The sequence below is a fragment of the Brassica napus genome, chromosome A5 (assembly GCF_020379485.1).
Source record: "Brassica napus cultivar Da-Ae chromosome A5, Da-Ae, whole genome shotgun sequence".
Lineage (NCBI taxonomy): Eukaryota > Viridiplantae > Streptophyta > Magnoliopsida > Brassicales > Brassicaceae > Brassica > Brassica napus.
In genome coordinates, this window is record NC_063438.1 from 9137177 (window position 1) to 9155887 (window position 18711).

At 29.8% G+C, this 18711-nt stretch overlaps 2 protein-coding genes across 2 annotated transcripts; both read right to left on the reverse strand.

Moving 5' to 3' along the window:
• Positions 1-4731: 4731 nt before the first annotated feature.
• LOC106451616 (ras-related protein RABG3d) lies at positions 4732-6516 on the reverse strand. The gene is made up of 7 exons (XM_013893567.3): positions 6263-6516; positions 6112-6138; positions 5918-6017; positions 5406-5552; positions 5248-5328; positions 5030-5175; positions 4732-4945 (listed from the first exon to the last, which is right to left on the reverse strand). Exons 1-7 carry the CDS (start codon positions 6313-6315, stop codon positions 4879-4881), a joined length of 621 nt encoding a protein of 206 aa, XP_013749021.1. The 5' UTR covers positions 6316-6516; the 3' UTR covers positions 4732-4878.
• A 5059-nt stretch (positions 6517-11575) lies between these two features.
• LOC106451615 (60S ribosomal protein L37-2) lies at positions 11576-12651 on the reverse strand. The gene is made up of 4 exons (XM_013893566.3): positions 12512-12651; positions 12289-12424; positions 11885-11986; positions 11576-11784 (listed from the first exon to the last, which is right to left on the reverse strand). The coding sequence occupies exons 1-4, from the start codon at positions 12512-12514 to the stop codon at positions 11738-11740; spliced, it is 288 nt and encodes a 95-aa protein (XP_013749020.1). The 5' UTR covers positions 12515-12651; the 3' UTR covers positions 11576-11737.
• Between the last annotated feature and the right edge of the window lie 6060 nt (positions 12652-18711).

Sequence of the window (18711 nt, forward strand, 5' to 3'; positions counted from 1 at the left end):
CACATAAATCACATATAAATGAAATTTCCCCATCTTAGGTCTATTTACAGACCTAGATTCAAACAAAACTATTAAGAGCCAACAAAAAGATTTTTGATAAGCTATTCAAGTTTTTTTCACAGATCTTCATAGAAGGATAAATAATAGAACATTGGCTTAGGGCTCCATTTTTTAAGGAGTAGAAGCGCCTTTGAAGATTAGGAACTTAAGTGTCTCCAATTGAAAACTAGATGAATGTCCCTTTAGAAATGTGTGAAGAAACACCCAAAATTTGATCCCACCACACATTGCCATCCACTCCCTATCTAGAGAAAATCTTTTCACGTTGACAATAACTTCTGGTTTCTGATAGTAATACCAAATTTGTGACAATTGAGTTCTCGTTTCGCCTTTCTGCAAAAGTTAAGCTACAAAACATAAATATATTCTCATAATATCATTAATTTAAATTATGAAGAAAGAATCATAGAATACCTTTTTAGGAACAGAGAAAATGATTTTGAATTAAATAATCAGAAACTTTTGTCGCTTTGCAACACTCAAAGACAAAATAAAATCGACAAAGAGTAAGACACCGAAAATATAGACAAACTGTTGAAACATGATTGGGAAATTATAATTCATTGTTGAAACGTGTGATTGCCAAGAAGGAACAGAAGATGCCATAGCCAAGATTCGAAGAAAACAAAAGTTCAACGAGCTAATCGATCTTTAGAAAACAAGCCTCAGAATCCAAACTGCAAGAAAAGAAGAATCGAGTAACAGAAGACGAGCTGGAAAATGAAATCCCTAATCGAGATACACAAGAGATTCAAGAATAGCGATACCAAAGAGATTCAAGAATTGCGAGAATAGAGATACCGGAAAGCTCATATCGAAGCGGAAGATTCGTGTGTGTTCTCTGATACCATATTAAACATTGAGCTCAAGATCGAAGATTAGATGTAGAATGATGAAATCGAGAGAGATTGAAGAAGATGAATCATGAAAAGTTTGTAATTCAGCTCAAAGAACTCAACTGTACATAACGTTCTTTACATATCTAACCGATTAACCAAAAGGAAACTTAACCAATTATCGATTGACCAGTATGATAATTTGTTCTATCTTCACAATAATGATCTTGCTGGACTCATTCTTATCACGGACCGATTGAGCAATGCTTCGGATTTTTAATCTTGGCGACGATCGATTCATATGGCATTAAATGTTCGCAACAAACTCGGCTTTATTGATGGTATGGTTTCTAAACCTTCTTCTACGCATCGTGATTATGGTGCTTGGTCCCGTTGCAATGGTATGGTGGCCACTTGGTTGATGAACTCTGTTTCTAAAAAGATAGGTCAGAGCTTTCTCTTTATCAATACTGCTGAAGGTATATAGAACAATCTCTTAGCTAGATTTAAAAAAGATGATGCACCTCGAGTCTTTGATATAGAGCAGAGATTGAGTAAGATTGAGCAGGTTCGATGGATGTCTCAACTTATTATACTGAGCTTGTGACGCTTTGGGAAGAGCACATGAATTATGTTGATATATAAAGAATGTTATGTACATTTGAGTTCTTTGAGCTGAATAACAAATATTTCATGATTCATCTTCTTCAATCTCCCTCAGTTTCATCACTCTGTATCTAAGTTTCGATCTTGAGCTCAAGGTTTGATAATAATTGCGAGAAAAATAGGAATTTGAATAATTGACAGATATTTACAATCAAAGAAACGTGGTATAATTTTGATTTTTGAATTTTGCAAAAAAATTTCCATGTGTTATAATAGGATTGGTCAAATGACATATATTTAGTATATAAAGGATATGTTGCATAACTTTTAAATTTTTAATTATTTTATTAAAATTAATGTAAAATATTAATAGCCGGTTAAATCTGGGATCTGGCCATACTGTTGGCTGCTTGAAAAGTAACTCTCTCTCTCTCTCTCTTTTATCAATACTACTAGATTTTTTAGCCGCACTACGCGCGGATAAGATATTATATGTATTTCCCAATTCTAAAAAAATAATGTATAATATTGTATTATATTATTTAAAGAATATAAAATAAGACTACATAACATAAATATATTTTAAAAAATTTCTTTGTGAAAATCGTTATGTTGTTTGATTGTTATACTTGATTCACATATTTGCATAGATATTTGTGATAGATGAATAACTATATTTTTATTATCAGTAAATAATATATCTTTATTATATAATATAAGAAAAATGAAATTATTTACTTTTTAAGCAAACTTGTCTCATGTTGGGGATTCGGTTATAGACATTTCATATTCGAAGGATACATTTTTACAGTTATCAATCTTCTTAACAATCAAGAGACAAATCTGAATATCAAAACAATATCTCAAACGATCTCTTTGTGGAATAACTGCTCTGAAGAAATTGAATTTATGCATCAAAACAGACTGGAAATGGATGTGCAGATGTGTTATTTAAGTCAGCTTTACAAAGTACTATTCATAGTTCATATATTATTTATGATCATCCTATTTTTTGTCCATCCTTTTTTAAACATCTTGAAATAACTGATGCTAATTAATAATAAACTTTTGGCTTGCAAAAAAAATCAAATTTATCTAATTATCGCTTAATTTGTCTAACTGATATATGTATTTCTCAATTCTAAAAAAATAATGTATAATATTGTATTACATTATTTAAAGAATATAAAATAAGACTACATAACATTAATATATTTTTTAAATTTTCTTTGTAGAAATCATTATGATATTTGATTATTGACTTGATTCACATATTTGCATAGATATTTTTGATAGATGAATAACTATATTTTTGTTATCAGTAAATAAGATATATTTATTATATAATATAAAATAAAATAAAATTATTTACTTTTTAAACAAACTTGGGGACTCGGTTATAGACATATCATATTGAAAGGAGACATTTTTACAGTTATCAATCTTCTTAACAGTCAAGAAACAAATATGAATATCAAAAAAATATCTCGTACGATCTCTTTGCGGAATAATTGCTCTGAAGAAATTGAATTTAGGCATCAAAAAGGACTGAAAATGGATGTGCAGATTTGTTATCTAAGTCAGCTTTACAAAGTACTATTCATAGTTCATATATCATTTATGTCCATCCTATTTTTTTGTCCATCATTTCTTAAACATCTTGAAATAACTGATGCTAATTAATAATAAACTTTTGGCTGGCAAAAAAAAATCAAATTTGTCTAATTATCGCTTAAATATTTTATTAATATTGTCCAAGAAGCTTTCAAGTGGTATCATAGTTTAATTTTATTAGTTTTTTTTGTTAATTTTTAGAGTTTTTTGTATTTATGATTTTTTTTCCATATTAAGCTTCTTTTTTCTTTCACATAATTGATATATATATATGTCATAAAAATTACCATCAAATCAGTTTTACTTATTTGTTATTTTGTTTTTAATGAAAATACACTTTTTAAATAATTTAATTTAAAATAAAATTATATATTAATTTGTTGTATTCTAACAATTTGATTGATTTAATTAATTTGCTTTGGTGGATAACTTAAATAGTTTTCATATGAAACGGAAAAGCAAGCTTATGTTGTTATATTATATTAATTTGTGTATATAGAATCTATATATAATGCTAGTGTAATAAAGAAAGAACATTATTTTTTGTAACTTCAAAAAGATACATTATTTCAATTTGAAATTAATCAAAATTAAATAAAATGGTAAATAAATATTTGTAAATATAATTGTTTTTTTATCTTGTTTAGTTGGATTCTCATTAAAAGAAATCGATAGCTTAAACAAATGTTTCAAAATTTGTTGTGTTATTGTTTTGTCTATAAATTACAAAATTTATTGATTGATATATTTAATTATTGCACCCTTAAATAATATCTTATTAAGACATTAGCGAACTATGTTTTGAGTTGTTTTGTCAAAATTGTATAAAATCTATGCTTTTTCTTATTAGTCAATGTTCTCAAACTTTCAAAGAATATATTAGCTTAGTCACTTACTTATTTTTTTAACAAAACAAAATATCGGAGTCTTGAAAGTTGAATTCATATTTTTGTAATTGTACATAAGAGTTTGTGATTACATACTTAGTGATTCTTGTATATGTGTCTAAGAAAGTTTCAATGGCTTAGTGATAACTGTCTTATATTTATGTCATACTAACCCGGGTTCGATTCTTTCATTCGCATTGGTTGATTTTCCTTATCCTACGTGGACATCTTACCTTTTCCATGGCTTATATTTGTCTTTTAGTATTGTATATTGACTGCCAACGTATACACTACTGTATTAATGAATTTTAGTAACTCGGTTTCTAGTCCTTTCTTGAAAAACACTGAATATTAAAAGGCGTCACAGCAAGACAAAGCTGGTAGGAACCATGGTGGCTATTGGAGGAGCGATGAATAACATTCGTGAAAGGGAATGTGACTGAGTTTCCTTGGACAATCAAGTCAAGGGTCATTTGTCACATGCTATGCATACTCCATAGCATGTAGATATAGGAAAATGATCAATTATGCATGTAGCAATCTGCTTCCGTTGGTCATGGTTAGATAATTTTGAAGGTAGAATTGGTAAGCTTTCTATGTAATGCTAACAATTCTTTATCGTACCCGTTTTGTTTTGCAGTTAGCTATCAACTAAAATTGAGTACCAAAAAGTTAAAACCGAAGGATGTCTCTGTTAAAAAAAGGAATTGTAGTCAAGTTTGAGGAAATGTAGACAATAAGAAACATTCACATATGATAATATTGTGACACTACATGATTGAAAATATTGTATGGAACCCAAAAGAAAATGGTCTAACAATAATTCGTTAGAATATGTAATAATTCAAATGAACTGAAAGAAACTGTCTGCTTGATTAGCACTCACACCCTGTTGATCTGTGTTGCTGACCTCCAGCAACATCAATGGTGTCGGGTAGGTACCTAGAGGAAAATAAGGAGACTGAGAGTTAGAATCAACATGAAGTAACGCAAATCTTGACAAACAACAGTTATATATATACTTACGGTTCTTCTTCAGGTTCATTCTTGAAGGCATTTTTGGTGATGCACTCAAAAGCGGCGTCTACGTTGAATCCTTCTTTGGCAGATGTCTCAAAGTAAGGAATGTTTCCTTTAGATGCACACCAAGCTTTTGCTTTCTTCTCAGAAACCTAACAATAAGGGGATTACTTTAAGCACATGACAAAACTTTCTAGAACAAAAGGAGAAAGAAACGCACTAACCACTCGGCTTTTGCCACCATCAACATCGGTCTTGTTCCCCAAGACGACAAACGGGAAGTTGTCAGGATCTGATGGAGCAGCCTATACAATGGACACCATGAATGAAGACGATGAAAACATTTTGGAAGCAAACAAACTGTAGAAGGATATTATGTAACCTGAATCAAGAACTCTTCCCTCCAGTTATTAAGATTCTCGAAAGATTTCATAACATTGACATCGTACACAAGAACACAACAGTCAGCTCCTCTGTAGAACGCAACTCCCAAGCTTTGGAACCTTTCTTGCCCCGCAGTATCCCAAATCTATATGGATTCAATATTTAGATTTAAATACATGAAACATTTCTATTTTTACAAAAAAAACACATGAAAAAATTGTTACAAAGATTTGAACTTCATTCAAATCGTTACTGTATTAACAAATTGTTACAAGATTTGAAATTTATAATCAACACAAATCGATACTGTATTTTCATAAGAAACACACAGTAGTAGGTGAATCAAATTGTTACGAAGAATTGAACTTGTTTCTACTTTATAAAAGAAAACTTGAAGAAATCACATTTAAGGAGAATCGTAAATTTAAAACTATATAATAATAATAATAAGCAATAAATGTTGACGATTCATATTTAAAAGAAAAAATAAAAAGAGCAATAGATTTATACCTGTAAAGTGAAGATGCGGTCATCAATTTGAACCTCTTTAGTCAAGAAATCAGCTCCAATCGTAGCTTTGTACTGATTACTAAACTTGCGATTCACAAACCTAGTAACCAACCAAAATCGAATTTCATATTAAAAACAGGATTTATATATCAAAAGTTATAGATCTGTGTGTTTGTTTCGTTTTAGAAACGTACTGATTCATCAACGATGTCTTCCCAACCCTGAACAACAACAACAAAAATCAAAGCCTTCAGAATCTCTTTTATCAATGCAAAAAAGTCAAAATCACATCAAATCGTTTCTCTAATAACGAAGAAAACGAAATCGACGAAAAGAGAAAGTTACCCGCTATCGCCGAGGATGATAACCTTAAGAAGAACTCTCCTGCGAGAAGACATTAAAGACGGAATGGATGATGATGATGAGCTTTTATGATATTATTTTTTTTTGTTACCGGCGAAGAAAGCGTCTCCCTCTTGTTTCTCTCTAATATAACAGAGAGAAAGAGGAAAAGGTATTTTCGCTTTCGCATATTATAACAGCAAGGAAGGAAACGACACTATTTTAATTCATTTCCATATATGTCCCAACTTCGATCACTCGTCAATACTAAAATTTATTAACTAGGGTATAACGATCGCCTTGCGCTGCGTGAATTTTTATTAAAATTATTTAAAAAATATCGTATTGAAAAATAAAATTTATATTCTTGAATGAATTAATATTTTTAGTTTTTAAACAATTTTTTAAAAACATTTTTGTTAATTACATATTTTTTTTACTGATGAGCTGATTTTATTTAAAACATATATATTTTATGTCAAAAAATCACTTATCGCATAAGAACCGAACGTTTAGGCCGAAGAATTTCAGGTTTACTATTTGGTTACAATGAAACTATGTCAGCTCGGTTTTATATCATTATTTTGCAATTTAAAATTTAACTATGGTTATGAGAAGTTTACGTTCACGTGTCAATCCTATATGTCTTCAATATTTTTTTCATTTTTGTGTTGCTTATTTAATTTTGGTTATTGCCCAATATAAATATTTATTTTTGAGTTTATTGTCATTTCGTTATGTTTTTGGCATGGGATTTAGAAAATGTTTAAGATTTAAAATAATTAAAGATATACATACTTAAGTTAAGATCCACGCCTTGTGCAGAATAAATATTTCATATTTATTACTTATTTTATGTTTTTTCTGCATATTATGAAATAATAAAATAATAATCTATATTATTAAAAGAGAAGTACCCATTAAAAATACCTCCTTAGTTTTTAAATTTAATTACATTTTCATGCCATTGTGAATTAAATTGAATTCTCTATTTTAATGCTTGTCTTTTTCAGTTAGCTTAATGTGGTTTCCTTAAATAAATTTGAGTTAAATGTAATTAAATCAGTTTTAAAATATACCTATATTAACAAACTATTGAAACAAATATTAACAAACGATTGAAACAACCTAAACTATAAAAACAAATTTAAAAGTTAGCTTCCACATTTTTAGTCTTATAATACGTATACATTACCATATATAAGCAAAATTAATGTTTATGACTATAACTTACCAATAAAATATTTTTCATATATATTAGACGTGATTCACTTATGTTTTAACCTTCCTTATTATAAACTTTTCAGAATATTATCATCAATTTGTTTTTAATAAAAAAGGAATATTCCAGCAATATCAACTTCATATTTTGAATATAATATTAACTTTATTCTCATGATTTAGTTAAAATAGGCGGATCAATTTATATCCCGTCCAATTGGGTTTTTAGAATAGTTGTAGCTCATTTTCAGTTTGACCCAAACGCATAATATACTAATAATACATTTCAATTATACAATTAAATATGACAGAAATGTCAATATAATTTTGATCCAACATAGTATATTAATATATATATATATATATATACATCCAATCTTTTTGTATAGTTACATAACCGCCCCAACACACATTTAATAAATATATACATAGCACGAAACAGTAACAATAACAAAATATATGATATACATCGTTACATAAAAATTTGTGCGGTTGCACGGGTCAAGCTCTAGTTATAAATTAAATAACTAAGAAATCAGTTACTATTATGTAATAAATTGGTGTGCACATATAAATCAAACGATCGCTCTTGTTTATTCGCAATCATTTTAGGGTAAATAAATCAAAACAATCAATTTTATCTATCGTATATGATATATAATTAAATTTAAATGATATTAACATAGATATATAGTATACTTTTAATATGGATATTTATTAAATGAGGTTTCTACTCATATAATCTTATGATTATTTGCATAATTGTGTAACAAAATTTTACACCAACGATTTTTTTAATGTGGAATGTTTAATGGTTTCAATACTTTATAATCATTTAAAAAAAAAAACAAAGAAGATTTCAAAATTAAAATATTAACTTTTCAATATATGTTCAACGCATATATCAAAATATAAGTATGTATTTCATATGATGTATAGTTTAATTTAAACAATATGATATATATATATATATGTATATATATATATTAACATAAACACCTATTAAGATAAAATTATTTATTCATATGATTTTATAATTATTGTATCTTATTATAGAAAAAAAATTAAACCTTGATCACAAAATTTTATGTGAGTCTTTTGACAGTTTTAGTAATTTATACTCGTTTTGAAAAATTCAAAATAGAACATATACAAAAAAAAATCAAAATTTTTATTATATGATTAATATAATTTTGTAATTTATTTTAATAATAAATAATTAAACAAAAATGATAAAAAGTATACAAATTGTTAACAAATCTTTATTATTTAAAATCATTATTTGTCATATATATTTTAATCACATTAGGAAATTCCGTAGATTTTATTGAAGGAAAGAATATATAATAATGTCAGTTTGATAAATGAATGGTCTATAATGGACATACTTTATAATATAACATTTCCTAACGATTTAATTTTTGCCTAATAAATTCTCAATTGATTATCAAACCGCCACGTAAGCAAAATTAGCATTCCAATTACGTGACAACTCAGCAGGACACTTTTTTAATTAGTACAAACTACAGGTTATAACTTTTTTGATGTTTTTCTATTAATATATAGGGGATATTTAGAAACGTATAATCATATGAAAAGAAAACATTCTAATCCGTATAGTGGCTCCGATTATTTTTAGGAAAATTGGCATGAATAGCCATGAAATAATTGTGGGTTAATTTGTAAAACGTACATACTAAGACAATAAATTAAAGAAATAGCCATGTAAGGATCACACGGTGGGATGTGACAGGTATTTAAAAAATGGCATCTTTAACCTTATTCGCGAGTGGGCGTGAAATTAACATCTTGTGATAAAATTGGCACTTCTAAGAAAATGTAACATAAATATTCTACATAAAAAGCTACAAAATAAAATAGTATATCAAATAAAAATACAACCAATCAATTCATAGAAATAAAAGAGGAGGATAAATTCTATTATATATCCATAAAATAGAATAATATTGATAATTTTTAAATTATAGTATTAATAAATACACATTGATTATTACAAAAATATGAAGATTGTGTTTCCATTAGATCTAAATTTTTGTGGATTTATCTTCATGAATTTGTAAATCGATCAATAAAAAAAAAAAGAGAGGAGGCAAGAGGGCAGAGGAGAAAGAGGAAAAGCAAGAAAAAGAAGAAAAAGAAGAAGAAGAGGAAGGGCGAGAGAGGAGAGCAGCAGAACCGGTCCGTATATATATTGGGCGGGAAGCATATATAAAAAGTGGCCTATTTTTATTGATATCATTGAGGTATATTGAACCCTCAACTTCCCCTATCTAAAACCTCATTGTTTACCACTAGAGCTACTGAATAATATATGCAAAATTGTGGCCGCTAAAGTTAATATCAATTTGGTGGCCAGAAGCATCCGCTTCTCCCGCTTCTGTCCAAGGCCGCCTCTAGAGAGCAGAGAAGGAGGATGGAAAACAAAGGAGAAATGAAAAATAAAAAAAGAAGTGAAGAAGGAGGAAGAGAAAGTAACGTACTATTCTGATTTTATAATAGAATCATTATATCATAATATTTGCGAGATATTACAGATGAATATGTATTGGTTTAGGAGGAAAAAAATATGCGAAAATTTATTTTTGCATTAGATCTAGAATCTTGTAATCTTGGTTTCACAAAATTCTAAACTAGTCAATTTATATTAGTAGTATTCAACTATTACTATTAACATGAATCCTTTTATGTTTAACTCAAAAATAAAGTATAGTATATGAAATACTTTGAATTATGTTTTAATATGTATTCATTAGTTCTAAATTTTTGTAGATTTATTTTTATGAAATTGTAGATCGATCAATCAATTTATAGAAGAAAAAGAAAAAGGAGAAGAAGAAGGCAAAAGACCAGAAAAGGAAAAAGAAGAGAGGAGAAAGACTTGCGTATAAAAAGGAAAATGAAGGAAAAAAGAAGGAGAATGATGAGCATGAGAGGACAAGAGAGCAGAAGGTAAGAGGACAGAGAGGGAAGGGGAAGAAGAGGAGAACGAATGAGGAGAATGGAAAACATAGGATGATGCAAAAGAACAAAAGAGAGAAGAGGAATGCAGAGAAAAGAGGAAGATAAAATAACATACTGTGCTGATTCTATAAAATAGAATAGTTATTTTAAGATGAAATTTTTTTTCCATAACAACAATTAAATCGAAACGGAGGAATAGTAACTTTTAAAATTAACTTCTTTTTAATTAATTACAAGGCACTAAATATTCAACAATCCGAACCTCCCTTAATTAGTTGCATCAGCTCTATTACATAAGAGTAAAGTCTTCCTTATATGGTTTTGAATAGAATATTTCTCTAAATTTCGGATATATAGACTTTTGCCATAAACCTAAAACCTACGTCTACCTATAGAATAAGGTGACAACCTTACGTTTTTCACCAGTTCAAAAAAAAACTTATGTTTTTGAAGCCATCGCAAACAATCAAAAAGAATCACCGAGAATTCGACTACTGCGGCATTGTAGTTACTTTAATTGTTTCCCGATTTTTTTATCCGAATCAGACTGATTCGCCACGGTTTATTGGCGTGGAGTGCATAATCGCTGAGGAATTGCTTCAAATCGCGTTTTAGAACAAGGTCTAAAAACAATCACGTTTAAAAAAAAATCAAAGATACAAATCACGTTTTTGTTTACGAGTTATAATAGTATTGTATTAACATGGTGTAACTTTTTTCACTGAAAAATAATTATCTACAGTTCTTATCAGTTTAACGGTTCCAATACCATCGTATGAGTTTTGTAAAGCTCACTTTACTATGCACTCGCATTTTATTTTCCAGACAACACATTAACTATAAAAGCAAAATGACAATTTAAATAAATCAGATTAAGTGTTGCAAAAGACAAAATAAAATTGGAGAACCCATATTACTGACCACCTAAATAAATAACAAGTACTTCAGTTTTAAAACGAAACTCCTTACTGATTTTTTCACACAAGGATACAACCAAACTAACAGCATGGGGGTATACGATAACCACAGTAGATAAAGTTAGAGAGAAACGTAACGAATAGTTTAACACAAAATACATAATGGAATCAAAGACTTGCAGATGCAACATGAATCTAATCAAAGTCCAAAATTTTATATAAAAAAGGGAGAAACAAAGATAGCAAAGGAAAGTAGTAATCAGATGCTCAATAAAGAAAAAGTAATCTTGCGAACAAACTCAGAAGCCCAAAAACTAAGTTTAAACTCTTCCTGCGAACACTCACTCAATACACGGGTTTAAGCTGATGAAGCAGCTGCCTTGTTCCTTGGCTTGGCTTCGGTACCTACAGTAAGAAAAATGTGCAATAGTTGGATTACGAACATATTAACTTACAGATTCAAAATGGTGAATGATAAAAAGTTAGTGAAGAAAGGAGGTTGTACCTTCTCTGAAACCGGTCTTGAACCTGCGAGGCACATTGCGAAGATACCTCATCCTTCCAGTTCCTGTAGTCTTTCTACGGATTGCCTTCACACTCCAGTTATCTGACAACATTGAACACACAACAATCAGAACCAACAAACTAATCATTACATAATTTCAAATTCAAAAATGAGACTAACGCGGTTGTTTTGTACTGGAATCTCTAATTGGCACAAATAATTTATATGCCTAACCAAACTTAATTGGATTAACACTAATTAGAAAAATACAAACTTTATCAAAAAAAAAGATTCACGTGGTTATACTAAACAGATTACCAATACGATTCTAAAACAAAGAAAGATCCATTTCTCAATCAAACACGATAAAACGAAAGCTGAGAGAGAGAGAGAGAGATGCATACACGTCCTCTTGCGAGCGGCGGGGTAGGCACAGGCGGAGCAACGGCTCTTCTGGATGTGGAAACTGCGACGGCCACATCTCACACAGAGTGTGTGACTCTTGTTCCTTCTCTTTCCGAAACTTCCCGTTCCCTTCGTCTGCAATCCTCAAAAAAAATCAAATAAGCTGTTGATACCAACATACAAATACACAACTAGAGAGAGAAAGAGAGAATTGTAGATCACCATTGCAGTTAAGCACTTGCGGTTTCGGCGTCGTGAACGAAATAGGTGAAGAAAACTTCTTTATATAAACCTAGGGTTTTCCTTTTGCCTTCATTTTGTTTTGGGTTTTTGTTGGATCTAAAGGCCCATTAAGGTTTTAATTGGACCTAATGAGTCCCCTGCTCTTAGTGTTTATAGTTTGTACCGATCCTAGCACACATCATGATTATGATTATGTCGACTATAGATTATTGGTGTTAGATTGTTTGTGGTTTTATTTTATGTAGTGTTTGGATTTTTTTATGAACTCATGTAGTGTAGTTTCTTTTTCTTTAAAATAATTGTTACATTTACTAATCAAGATTCTTTTTTAGATGATTTCTTAAATTATAAGAAAACTAGTTTTACCAAATAACTATTTGCTAAATGACTTTTCCGTGTTCATACACGAATATAAATGATTACATTAAAATTAATTTACTTACTTTTAAAAAATCAGCGGAAACATGTTTTATAAAAACTTTGCAAATAGTTTTAGAAAATACAATATAAGTTATTAATTAAAACTAAAATAGAAAAATTGATATGACAATTACATATTAATTTTAATTAATTAATAATATCAACCTATTTAGACATTATAAAAATGAATGTGAGCGCGATAAAAAATTAATTTGTTAAATAATATTATAAAGAATTCTAAACAAATACCAAAATTAATGTTTCTTGGTTTTTTTATTAAAAAAAATGTTTCTTTTTTTACTAAATATATTTCTGATATATTTCTTGTTGATTTGTGACAAGTACAACCCAATGAAGTATACAAATACCTTCAGCTTTCGTTGATACTGCAGTTACCATTCAAGAACGTAGTTAATTTAGTTTAAGCCTTAGTTGCTATAAGGGTAAAAATATTGCCGTGTCAAAGAAGCTTCTAGAAAATGTAGACTTACTACTAAAACTAATAGCTTGTGAACCAAGTCGCTATGAACTTGTTCACTAAGGATAATAATACATTATTGTAAAACCCAAAAGTATTACGAAGAATATTCAAAACATTAAAAAAATCTCATAGGTTATAGAGAAAGAGGACTGGAATGTTTTTGTATTTTCAAAGAGTGAACCGTGCTTACATATATGCAACTCAGTCTCAGAATAGTTGGAATATCTACATATTTTGCATACGACTCTGTTACACTAGTTACTAATGATAATCAGAAAAAAAAAAAAATGCTGGAAAGAGAAATTTCTATTTTGTAAGTTTGGTTAATGATCATATGAGAAAAAGAAGGGGGAAATTTTACTTTTACACTTTGTTTGGTACCATTATTCAATTTTACCACCAATCAAAGGATATTTTCATAAATACCACATTCATTAATGTGTAAAAGACTAGACTAACCCTTACCTTATCCTCAACATATCTTCTTCTTTCTCGCTCGCCGAGATCCATCGTCTCCATCAAACTTCGCCGTCGAGATTTCATCAAGTTTCGTCGTCGTCTTCATCGAACCTCTCCGTCGTCGTCTTCATCAAACCTTTCCGTCGTCATCTTCATCAAGCTTTGCCGCCGTCGGCTTCATCGAGCCTTGCCGCTGTCGTATTCATCGAGTTCCGCTGTCGTCATCTTCATCAAGCTTTAGTGTGTTGTTTCTGGTTTCTTAATGGATTGCTATGTGATCAAGCATGTGATAGAGAATATCCAGAGCCACTTTTTCATGACTATCATGTTAAACTATCAGATTTTCAATCATACACACGTTTGAATTGATGATGAGTTTCAGTCTTTCAATCACACAAACACACATTTAGACGACACTTCTTATTTGTTTAGTATTATCTAATCATATATAGATTCCTTAAAGTTTGGATATTTAATTGATGTGTTCGTTAATCCAATCAAATGTGTATATTTTCTTTGATTTTCTAGTTAATTTTTGCATGTTGGATAAGTTTGAGCTAGTTTTGTCTGCCAGATTCATGATTTTGAATGAAAGTTTATACATTTTTCTGATTTATGTTGATCTATGATGCTTTTGATTTGATTAGTATATGTTCTAGCTTGGTCTGTCAAGGTTTGATTCTCTAGACAGTTGATTTGATTTAGAGTATAATCAATAGATCACTTTTTATTGTGTGATTTTATATTGTTCGTCTGTTATGAAACTAATTTGATTTGTTAATACAGTGTGTTTTTAGATTCAAGAAGCAAGGGAAAAAGAGAGTGGTGATGGTGTTAGTTCCTAGGAGAACTACAATAAAACATGAATTATTGAGAAAGATGCTCTCAGATTTTTATAAATCTGGGTTTTATGATATTGTGCTAATACACTAAAATAATTTATAAGCTTTTATAAAGTAGTATTTGAATAACATATATATAAAGGTTTATAAAACATAAAAGAATATCTTCACTTAGACAATTTATAAGGGTTTATACAAAGATGCTCTAATATTCTTATAAATCTGGGTTTTATGATATTGTGCTAATACATTAAAAAAATTTATAAGCTTTTATAAAGTAGTATTTGAATAACATATATATATATATATATATATATATATATATATATATATATATAAATGTTTATAAAACATAAAAGAATATCTTCACTTAGACAATTTATAAGCTTTTATAAAGTAGTATTTGAATAACACACACACATATATAAAAATGTTTATAAAACATAAAATAATATCTTCACTTAGACAATTTATAAAGGGTTATAAAGGTAAAATAAATCAGTTAGAAGAACTCTAAATCATTTAAAAAGTTTATAACCATTTAGAAAGTCTAATAAAAGAATTTATAAGGGTTTGTAGCATATTTTATAAGGGGTTTTAAGGATATATAAATAATTTATAAGGGTTTATAAAACATTCATAAAGTTTATAAAAACAATTTATAAATTCTATACACCATTTATAAATAATTTATAAGGGTTTATAAAAAAATCATAAATTTTATAAAAACAATTTATAAAGCTTATACACCAATTTATGAGGGGTTTTTAAGGGTTTTTAAATGGTTTATGAATCAGTTTATAACACTTTTAAAACTAAAATTAGTTTATAAATAATAATAATTCAACTTAAACCCCCGAAAATTACCTTATAAACCCTAAATCTGTTTATAAAATAATAAATCAGTTTATAAACTCTTATAAATCAATTTATAAAATGTTATAAATGTATATAAACTAGAATTTCCTTTGTAAAAATTTTAAAAGGTATTGTGTATCATTCATAAACTCTTATAAAAATGTACCCATCAATAAGAGTTTATAATTATTTATAAGTCTTTATAAATTGGTTAAAAATAAATAATACTTTTATTTATATACGTAATAGTAAGAGTTTATAACAATTTTTACAACGAATTTATAAGAGTTTATAAATCATAGAGAGTTAAAAATCATTTTATAAAGTTTCATAGATCAATTTAAGAGTATGAAAATCAGTTATAAATATTTATAAAAGCTTAAATATAAATACATGATATATGATGTAACCAATTATTGCACCATGAAGGATTGATTACAACATGATCACTTAAAAAATCTAACAAGTCCTTTAATATGGCGTTGAATATTCCATTCTCCTATTCTATGATCATCATATGATTATCAGGTAATCAACACATGAATACATTTTTATATTAAAAATAATCTCTAGATATAACGAAATTAATATTTTTACCAGTCCAGAAGGGTGAGGCACCACATAAGATGATATACAATATGACACCAATACTTCAAATAACAGCTTCTGAATTCCTTTTCAAAGCCTCTAGTGCTATGTAATAAGCATCGATCACCCACTATATCCTTGAACACATCTCCTGGCTTGTAGAAATCGGAGAGACCAAAGTCAATGGTTCTGAGAGGAGAGTTCTCATCTTCGTTCAGCAACAGAAAGTTCTCAGGCTTCAAATCCCTGTCCCTGTGAATAGCCCCATGTCATGACAAGTAAGCACAATCTGAACAATGTTTCTCAACAAAAAAACAGCTGCTCTCTCCGAGTAACTTCATGTAGCAATATCCTATTGAACAACTCTCCACCTGTGGAAAACCCCATGACCAAATGCACATAATGCTTATCCTCATAAGCTTTTTTAAGCTCCACAATGTAAACAATTTGTTTCTTCATGCTTCTATAAAAGCCCTAAAGTCCCTAAATCATTCATAAGAATCTATAACCATTTAGAAAGGTTTATAAAACAATTTATAAGAGTTTGTAAAATAATTTATAAGGGTTTACAAGAATATGTAAATAATCAATAAGAGTTTATAAATCTTTTGTAAAGTTTATAAAAAACAGTTTATAAAGTTTGTAATTCATTTATAAAATTTGTAAATCATTTATAAATGTTTATAAATTATTTGTAAGAGTATATAAACCATTTATAAAGTCTTATAAAGAAGTTTAAAAAGTCTATAAACCGTTTATAAAATGTTTAAAAAAGAAATCAGTTAGAAGGTCTTTAAATCATTTATAAGAGTCTATAACCATTTAGAACGGCTTATAAATTATAAGAAAATTTATAAGGTTTGTAAAATAATTTATAAGATTTATAAAGGTATGTAAATAATTTATAAAGGTTTATAAAACATTTATAAAGTTCATAAAAGTTTATGTGCCCATGAATACAAGCCAAGACATAGATCACCTTTGGCGGCCTGTCCAAAACATTCTTAACAGTTCAAATAACCTTTTCACAAATACACATACAGAATTGGACAATCTTGGTCCTAGTCCACCACGTACCTGAGCAATCATCCAAACAGTAAGGGGAAGCTTGTCGTGACCTTGATACTTAGGATCCTCTCTCAAAGTCGGTAATACACTAGTCAACGCCTCAGGTTTACAACGCAAAAAGATGGCTAATGCAACAAACATTCCCACCTACACATGAAGATGATGAAGGAGTAAAACGAATTAAACCATTAAATCACATCAACAAGCGAATTTGAGATAGATCACCTGAGATTTGGAGGCGTCACCACCCCCTAAGATGGATCAAAATAAGATGCACATGTGCCAAATGAATGTACTTTATAGTTTACAAACACTAACTAGAGGCTGAAATTTAAACATGTTCATCTATTAACTTATTAAAAACTACATCTTTGATCTCATCAACAACTGTATAACAACTACAAGTTTAAACTTTACTATTGATATCTTGCATATTTCCATTGTTTTATCCATTCATCCATGTGCATTTTGATCATATAGATTAGGATTTAGCCGTGTTTAGGTTGCATTTTGCATACATGAGTCCTTATCAGGTATTGGAGTACCACATGGAGTTTTTGGAGACACTTGGAGGCATTTGGAGCTCAAAAAGGAGTGTTTAGAGTGGTCATTGGGCGAGCAAGGCATGGGAGCGACCAGTCCGGAGCGACACCACCAAGTCGCTCTGATCACCCTACTGGAGCGACCTAACCAGAGCGACAGGGAGAAGTCGCTCGCGGTTTCATCACTCGGAGACGCGAGAGTGAGCCCGGAGCGACCTCTCGGAGCGACACAGCGAGGTCGCTCCAGCTGGGAGAGACGTTATGAGAGCGACAGAGAGAAGTCGCTCGCGGTTTCATCACCCGGAGACGCGAGAACGAACCCGGAGCGACCTCTCGCAGCGACACAGCGAGGTCGCTCCCGAGGCCTGGAGCGACTTGTCGGAGCGACGGGCTGAGGTCGCTGCGCGTTTTATTTCTACTCGAACTTGTGATTTCTCAAGGGCCTTTTGGTCATTTCATTATGCACGTTTTTATTTTCTAAACCTATGTTTTAATACTCTAGGAGCCACCAAGAGGGGGATCATCTTTGTTCTGAGAAAAACCACCAAAAACCTTTGGAAAGTCATCTCTTTGAATCAATTGATCAGTTTATTATTGAGAATTCTGTGTTCTTATCTATTTCCTGTGTTTCTCTACATGATTAATCTGAAATCCAACATGGGTTTAAGAGGAATCATGGAGATTAGTGAGTAATCACCTTTTGAATTCATGGGTTAGGGAGATTGAGGGTGATTAGGTTAGAACTAGGATGTTTTAGTGTAGATCATTCATATTTCCTTGCTAGTTGAGTGAGCATAATGCATCTTCTGAGTTGGTCACTCAGTAGTTGAACTTTAGGCATTTCCCCCCGAAAGGTGTTCGAGGAAATGCCCGAGACAACTCTTCTTAGCTTTTAGCATACTTTGCCAAAGACATTTGTTG

What these genes read in the sequence shown, in the direction of transcription:
- LOC106451616 (XM_013893567.3), bottom strand. Translation starts at nt 6,315, where the DNA reads ATGTCTTCTCGCAGGAGAGTTCTTCTTAAGGTTATCATCCTCGGCGAT. An exon ending in ACCGCATCTTCACTTTACAG is followed by an intron (nt 5,553 to 5,917) that starts GTATAAATCTAT and finishes GAATCCATATAG; the next exon opens with ATTTGGGATACTGCGGGGCA. An exon ending in GGGAAGAGTTCTTGATTCAG is followed by an intron (nt 5,329 to 5,405) that starts GTTACATAATAT and finishes TCCATTGTATAG; the next exon opens with GCTGCTCCATCAGATCCTGA.
- LOC106451615 (XM_013893566.3), bottom strand. An exon ending in CGCCGCTCGCAAGAGGACGT is followed by an intron (nt 11,987 to 12,288) that starts GTATGCATCTCT and finishes CAATGTTGTCAG; the next exon opens with ATAACTGGAGTGTGAAGGCA. An exon ending in CAAGACCGGTTTCAGAGAAG is followed by an intron (nt 11,785 to 11,884) that starts GTACAACCTCCT and finishes TTCTTACTGTAG; the next exon opens with GTACCGAAGCCAAGCCAAGG.